Here is a 7500-nt window from a genome sequence, read left to right as displayed (position 1 = left end):
AGAGGAGGGGAGGAGAGAAGGGGGGAAGGAGGAGGGAGGGAGAAGGGGGAAGGAGGGGGAAAGAAGGAAGGGAGGGAGAAGGGAAGGGAGGGGGAAGAGGAGGGAGGGCAGGAAGGCGAGGGGGTGATTGCGTGCCACGCGGCTGGGGGAGACCTCTCGAGGGACGCGGGGTAAGAGCTGTGGAATTTGAGGGGGGCCGACCTTTAACCCGGGGGGGGGGGGACGGGGGCGCGGAAGGTTAATAAAAAGTAAATGGGGAGAGGAGGAAGAGGCTAATGGTGGAACAGATGGGGAAGAGGGAAGAGATGAAAGAAAAAATATAAATAAAAGAAGAGGGAAAGAGAGGGGAAAAGGGAGTTGATAAGAGGGAGTAGGGAGTTGAAACCCGGGGATGATAAGAACAAGAGGGCCAGAAGGGAAGGAGGAGTGAGGGAGGAGGAGGAGGAGGAGAAAGAGGAGGAGGTTGGGAGTAGGTGGAGGAGGAGAAAGAAGAGTGGTGGAGATGGGGGGTTGAGTTGGGGGTATTGGGGGACGGGGTGGGGGGTTGACGGAGCCGTCGGGGTCTGGAGTGTCAGCTTTAGATATATCTTCATCCCGCTCTTTATCATCGCACTTACACATGATGTATCGCACAAGGGGAGGGGGAGGGGGAGAATAGGGAGGAGTGCGGTCTTGCGGGGCAAATGACTGTCCTTGCTGCGTGCGTGTTTGTTTGTTCGAGGAGGACGAGTGTCTAGTGTGTGTGTGTGTGTGTGTGTGTGTGTGTGTGTGTGTGTGTGTGTGTGTGTGTGTGTGTGTGTGTGTGTGTGAATATTCAATTGCAATATTTTTGTCTGGTACTAATCGCCCAATTCCCCCGACAGACGGAAATCGCCAAGCGGCTCAACGCCATCATCGCGCAGGTCCTGCCCTTCTTGTCCCAGGAGGTGAGTGCCGCCGCCTTCTCGGAGGCCGAACGGAGTGACTTGAAAATACTTGCTATAGTGTTTTGACTCTTGATATAGTGCTTTAATTTCTCGATTCCGCCTGTGCCATTTCCGCGCGCCCTAACCTGTCCCATCTCCCGTGCCCCTCCGCAGCACCAGCAGCAGGTCGCCACGGCGGTGGAGAGAGCCAAGCAGGTCACCATGACGGAGCTGAACGCGATCATCGGGGTGAGTGGTCTGGAGTGGCGGCGGCGCTGCCGTGGCCGATGGCTCCGCGCCGCTGGCATTAATGGATTCTCGCTCTTTTTTAGTCTTCTTCATTGGACGTCAAGAGATTCAGTTCATGTGCTTTATGCTTTGTTCTTCTTGTGAGTTTATGAACGCCGTTATCACCACGTGTTTGATTGACTGACTGACGTTGTGTTCACAGCAACAGATGCACGCCCAGGCAGGCATCCCGCATGGCGCCCACGCCCCGACGTTACCGATGGCGCCGCACCCGTCCTTAGCGGGGATGCCGGGCCTCCCGCCATCGTCGGGAGCCCCGCCCGGCCTCCTCTCCGCCGTGTCGTCGGCATCGCTCATGGGCCTCCCCACCCACCCGCTCTCCGTCCTGAGCAAGCCCGACCTCGGCCGCCCCGAGGACAAGCGGGAGCGCCCCGAGGACCGCGCCGCAGCCCTCCTCGAGGAACGCGCCGTAAGTACCCGCCCCCGCTGGGCCTTCTTCTTCTTCGTCGCCTTTTCTCTGTCGTTTTGTTTGTGCTAGACTTCCATCGGACGCAGCGTTGGTGCGAACATCTCCGTTCACAGCTGATGCATGGCAGGTTACGGCGCTAAGGGGGAATTACCGCGAGCAGCCGGGCGGAAACAGCAGATGCGGATCCCTCTGCCAGGCGGGTCAGCAGAGGGCGAGGGGAGGGGGAGGGGGAGGCTGTAGGGAGGGGGGAGGAAAGGGGTCGAAATGATCGGAAGGAGGAGAGGGAGGGGGAGTGGGGAGTGGAGGGCGAAGGGATTAAGGATTGCTGATTCTATTAAGTCCTTGGGCGTCGCTCAATACCAAGGTAATTATACGGATCCGGAGTGGCTGTGGGCGGCCGGGGTGGAGGGACGCGGGCTGCCCATGCACCAGAGGCCACCGAAGGCGCCCGGGCCTGGCCACGGGGGGAGGGGACGGGGGGGAGGGCGCGGGGGCTCCTGTGCACTTAGGCGAGGGCGTTGGGGCTGCGAGACGGGCCCGTGGGGAGCTCAACTCATGGGTGGCCCGGGAGGAGAGTGAGTGAGTGAGTGGGTGAGTGAGTGAGTGAGTGAGTGAGTGAGTGAGTGAGTGGGTGAGTGAGTGTGAGTGAGTGAGTGAGTGAGTGAGTGAGTGAGTGAGTGAGTGAGTGAGAGTGAGTGAGTGAGAATGAGAAAGAGAGAGACAGACAGACAGAAAGAGAGAGAGAGAGAGAGAGAGAGAGAGAGAGAGAGAGAGAGAGAGAGAGAGAGAGAGAGAGAATGAGTTTCATTATAGTACCATTCCCTTTGTTCCAGTAAATAGCAGGGAGTAGGATGAAGAGAGAGAGATTATGCAACACCTAGGGGGAATGAGATACACCTGTGGCCAAGAGGGTGGGAGACAGGAGAGAGAGAGAGAGAGAGAGAGAGAGAGAGAGAGAGAGAGAGAGAGAGAGAGAGAGAGAGAGAGAGAGAGAGAGAGAGAGAGAGAGAGAGAGAAGAGAGAGAGAGAGAGAGAGAGAGAGAGAGAGAGAGAGAGAGAGAGAGAGAGAGAGAGAGAGAGAGAGAGAGAGAGAGAGAGAGAGAGAGAGAGAGAGATAGAGGCAAAGAGGGTGAGAGAGAGAAACAAAGACAGAGGAGGAGGAGGGAACGAGAGAGAAAGACCGGGCAAAAATAAACAAGATTAGGAAGGCGGAGATAGAGATAGACCGAGTAAGAAAGAAAGGAGAGAACAAAAGAATGCCTTTTCGAGAGCACCGCGAGAGGAGGCGCTTCAGAGGGAGAGAGGAGAGGGGGAATGGGAGGGTAGAAGGAGGCAGGGAGAGGGAGAGAGGAGAGGGGGAGGGAGGGGAGAAGGAGGGAGGGAGGGAGGGGAGGGAAGGAGGGAGGACACGAGTGACGAGAGGAATCTCAATAGAATTTATGAAGAGGCCTTGTGTGTGACCTGGATCGTTATTCCCATTACAGCGGTGTCCGCGGTATGTAGTCACTGTTGTCAACCAATCTTTTTCTCTCTTCTCTTCACTTTTCTTTTTTCCTTTTCTTTTCTCTTTCTTTCTTTCTCTCTTTAATTTTCTCTTTCTTTCTCTCTTTCTTTTATTATTTCTTTCTCTTTCTTTTATTATTTCTTTCTCTCTTTTATTCTTTCTTCCTTCTTTCTTTCTTTCTTTCCCTCCAACCTCCCTCCCTCCCTCACTCCCTCACTCCCTCACTCCCTTTAGCCCAGTTTGTTCTTGTTATGCAGCTTAGAGTCAATGCATGTAATGTGGAATGTCGCCAATTTTAAAGTTTTGTTTTCGTTTTGTTGCGGTTTTGCAGCCTCTTCCTTCCCTTCTCTTCCCTCTTTCTTCCCCTCTCCCCCGTCTCCCCTAAACTCCTGTCTCCCCTCTACCGTGACTTCCTCCTACCCCTCCCCCTTCCCCATCCTCTCCTCTCCCTCCCTCCTCTCCTCTCCCTCTCCTCTCTCCTCTCTCCCTCTCCCTCTCCCTCCTCCTCTCCCTCTCCCTCTCCCCTCCCTCTCCCCTTTCCTCTTCCCCTCCCTCTCTCCTCTCCTCTCCTCTCCTCTCCTATCTCCCTTCCCTCTCCTCTCCCATCTCCCCCTCCTCTCCTCTTCCCTCCCCATCTCCCATCTCTCCTCTCCTGTCTTCCCCCTCCCCCTCCTCCCCTCCTCCCTTCTCCTCTCCCTCTCCCCCCTCCTCTCCTATCTCCCCTCTGCCGTGACTTACTCCACCGCCGCCCCGCCTCGGTGCGTTCCCAGGCGTGACGGGCCGTAACGAGACGTGACGGGAAGCGGGGCAGAGGGGCGTGACCCCGTGCCTGCTTGTCAACGGTGTGTGTGTGTGTGTGTGTGTGTGTGTGTGTGTGTGTGTGTGTGTGTGTGTGTGTGTGTGTGTGTGTGTGTGTGTGTGTGTGTGTGTGTGTGTGTGTGTGTGTGTGTGTGTGTTATTTGTTTGTTTGTTTGGATGTATGTATATATGTGTATATGCATATGTATGTATGTATGTGTGTATGTATATGTACTGCGTGTGCGTGTGATTTTAAATAGCCTGCCTGGGGAGCGCGGGGAACTTCAGCGACTCTACAAGGTTATTAAAGCAAAGATTCCGACATGAAGAGGGGAGGGATAAGAGAAGGGGGGAATAGCAACAATGCGGAGAGTACTCTTTGAAGAAAAGAGGAAAAAGCAGAGAGAGGAGGAGGAGGAGGAGGAGAGGAAACCGGAAGAATGCGATAGGGAGAGGGGACCGCGGAGGGAGGGAGGGAGGGGAGGAGGGAGGGAGGAGGGGGAAGGAGAGGAGGGGGACGGATGGCGGTGGTGGAGTGTTCCTTGTCTCGGGCGGTTACCCCACAGTCGGCCGTATGCCCCTTTTTATAGGTGTGTTTAGCCGGAACTTTAAGTGCGAGGTTGGGAGGGGGAGGGGCAAGGGAGGGAGGGAGGCAGGGGGAGGGGGCTAGGGGAGAGGATGGGGTGGTGGGGGGAGGGGGAGGGGGAGGGGATTTCTCACCAAAGGGCTTCGGGAGGATAATGAGTGTTGCATTGAGTGACTTGCTGCTCGTCGGAGGTTCTAGTGTGGGACGTTGGAAACTCTCTCCTCCCTCTCTGTTCTCTCTCTCTCTCTCTCTCTCTCTCTCTCTCTCTCTCTCTCTCTCTCTCTCTCTCTCTCTCTCTCTCTCTCTCTCTCTCTCTCTCTCTCTCTCTCTCCCTTCTCTCTCCTTCTCTCTCCTTCCCTCTCCTTCCCTCCCCCCCTCCTCGTCCTCCTTGCTTTGTTCTTTTTTTTTATTTTGGCGCTTTTGTTCATGAATAGAGCCGCTCGGGTGCTCCAGCGGGCCCGCCACTTCGCCTCACTCGGTCCTCCTGCGGCGAGAACGCGTATTGGTCTCCGAAGCCATGATTTCTATGCTAACAGCCTCCTCCACTGTAGACTGACCTCTCCCCCTTCCCCCCACTTCCCCTTCTGTTCCTCCTGTTCCCCCTCCCTTCCCCTCTTCTCTTCCCCCCTCTTCTCCAGCCCTCACCCCCGTCTCCCTTGTAAGGACCGCGTGGTCACTCATGCGTGTTAACACCTCTCCTCTCCCCCCCCCCTCTCCTCCTCCCCACGCCCCTCTCCTTTCTATGCTTTTCCTTCCATCAGGATGGTTATAAACTTCGATATTATCCGTCTCTTCTCTCTCTCTCTTCTCTCTCTCTTTTCTTTCTCTTCTTTCTTTCTTTTCTTTCTTTCTTTCTTTCTTTCTTTCTTTCTTTCTTTCTTTCTTTCTTTCTCTCTTTCTTTCTTTCTTTCTTTCTTTCTTTCTCTCTCTTTCTCTCTTTCTCTCTTTCTCTCTTTCTCTCTTTCTCTTTCTCTTTTTCTCTCTTTTTTTCTCTTTTTCTTTTTCTCTTTCTCTCTTTATTTTTCTCTCTCTCTCTCTCTCTCTCTCTCTCTCTCTCTCTCTCTCTCTCTCTCTCTCTCTCTCTCTCTCTCTCTCTCTCTCTCTCTCTCTCTCTCTCACTCTCTCTCTCCTCCCCCCCCCCCCCATTTCCCCTCCCCGCTGTTGCAGTCGCTCTTATCCACCTCTTTCGCTCCTCCTCTTTCTTTCTCTCCTTCCCGCCCCTCTGCTCTCCCTAACCCCCCCCCCCGGCAGGGTGGGCGGGTGTGCCATATGGTTATAAAGTCATTAGTACCGTGATTGCGCTCCCCTTCTTCGGGATACCCCCCCCCCCTTCTGAGAGAGCGCCGTGTGATGACAGCCTTCTCAATGTGTGTGTGTGAAGAGAGAGAGAGAGAGAGAGAGAGAGAGAGAGAGAGAGAGAGAGAAAGAAAGAAGAAGAAGAAGAAAGAAAGAAGAAGAGAGAAGAAAGATATGTTATTATTGTGTTTGCTTCTCTTCCCTAACTTGTAACTCACGTGTGTATGTGAGTGATTGGCTCTCTCTCTCTCTCTCTCTCTCTCTCTCTCTCTCTCTCTCTCTCTCTCTATCTCTCTCTGTTTCTCTTTCTATCTATCCCTGTCTCTCTTTCTATCTCTCTCTCTATCTCTTTCTCTCTCTCTCTCTTTCTCTCTTTCTCTCTCTCTCTCTCTCTCTCTCTCTCTCTCTCTCTCTCTCTCTCTCTCTCTCTCTCTCTCTCTCTCTCTCTCTCTCTTTCTCCCTCTCTCAGAGTATCTCTGTATCTCTCTCTCTCTCTTTCTCTCTTTCTCTCTCTCTCTCTCTCTCTCTCTCTCTCTCTCTCTCTCTCTCTCTCTCTCTCTCTCTCTCTCTCTCTCTCAGAGAGATTGAGGGACAGCGGGGGCGAGAGAGAATCCCAGCTGAGAGGGGATTATGACCTCACACCGACCTGACCCCAGAATATCGAGTGAGAATGATGAAGCCTAGAAGGGGGCGGAGAGTGGGGATAAATAGCGTGTGTAAGCACGGAGTACAGAGGGCGCTCGGGAGGGAAGGGGGGAGGGGGGGATAAGGAGGGAACGGACGGGGAAATCAGGTGGGAAGGAGAGGGGAGTCAGGTGGTGGAAGGAGGGGGGGGATAAGGAGGGAAACGGACGGGAGGGAAGGAGGAATCAGGAGGGATCTGACAAGATGGAAGGAGGGGGGAATAGGGAGGGAACCGGATCCGGGAGGAAAGGAGGGGGGAGGTGATAAGGATTGGAACAGACGGGAGGGAAGGGGAGGGGGAATGAGAGAAACAGGCAGGAGGGAAGGAGGGGGGAATAGGGAGGGAACGGACGGGAGGGAAGGAGGGGGGAATGAGAAGACAGGCAGGAGGGAAGGAGGGGGGGGTAAGGAGGGTGCTCGGGAGGGAAGGAGTGTGGAAGAGGGAGGGAACAGACGGGATTTTTTCCCCGGGAGTCCTCGAAAGACACTCTCCTCCTCGTTGACGGTCGTCGGGCCCCGAGATCGGCCTGGCGCCCCGAGTGCGGCGGCCGGCGACGGAGGGAGACCACAGCCCGCGTTACGAGGCCGTTAAACAAGAGGAGATCACTTCTCGTCGCTCTCTCCGCCCGCCCTCCCCCTCCCCTTTCCCCTCGCACCTCCACCCCCCCCCTTTTTGCGTCCCTCCTCTTTTGAGTGGGGAGGGGGGCAGGGTAGGAGGGAAGCGTGCCTCCCTCCCTCCCTCCCTCCCTCTCTCTCTCTCTCTCGCGCTCTCTCTCTCTTTCTCTCTCTCCCTCTCTCTCTCTCTCTCTCTGTCTCTCTCCCTCCTCCTCCCTCCTCCCTCCCTCCCTCCCTCCCTCCCTCCCTCCCTCCCTCCCTCCCCTCCGTGGACCAACAAACAGCGCCGGTAATGACGGCTCTGACCCTCGCGCTCGCCCGCACGCACGAGAGAGCCCGGTCCTTCCGCCCGCCCCCCCGCGAGGACCACCGGAGGGGGGAGGGGGGAGGGAGG

The 7500-nt window shown here is 55.6% G+C and overlaps 1 protein-coding gene across 1 annotated transcript in view; it reads left to right on the top strand.

Moving 5' to 3' along the window:
* Positions 1-7500, top strand: part of LOC113817104 (TLE family member 5) — a 78687-nt gene that overhangs the window by 60871 nt on the left and 10316 nt on the right. The window contains exons 6-8 of the mRNA XM_070134415.1: positions 864-926; positions 1080-1154; positions 1357-1681. Coding sequence (XP_069990516.1) covers positions 864-926; positions 1080-1154; positions 1357-1681 — 463 coding nt within the window. The remainder of the gene's footprint in view (positions 1-863; positions 927-1079; positions 1155-1356; positions 1682-7500) is intronic.

This window comes from Penaeus vannamei, chromosome 19, assembly GCF_042767895.1.
Source record: "Penaeus vannamei isolate JL-2024 chromosome 19, ASM4276789v1, whole genome shotgun sequence".
Classification (NCBI taxonomy): Eukaryota; Metazoa; Arthropoda; class Malacostraca; order Decapoda; family Penaeidae; genus Penaeus; species Penaeus vannamei.
The sequence above is the reverse complement of the archived record's forward strand: the minus strand, read 5'-3'. Positions and strand labels throughout refer to the sequence as shown.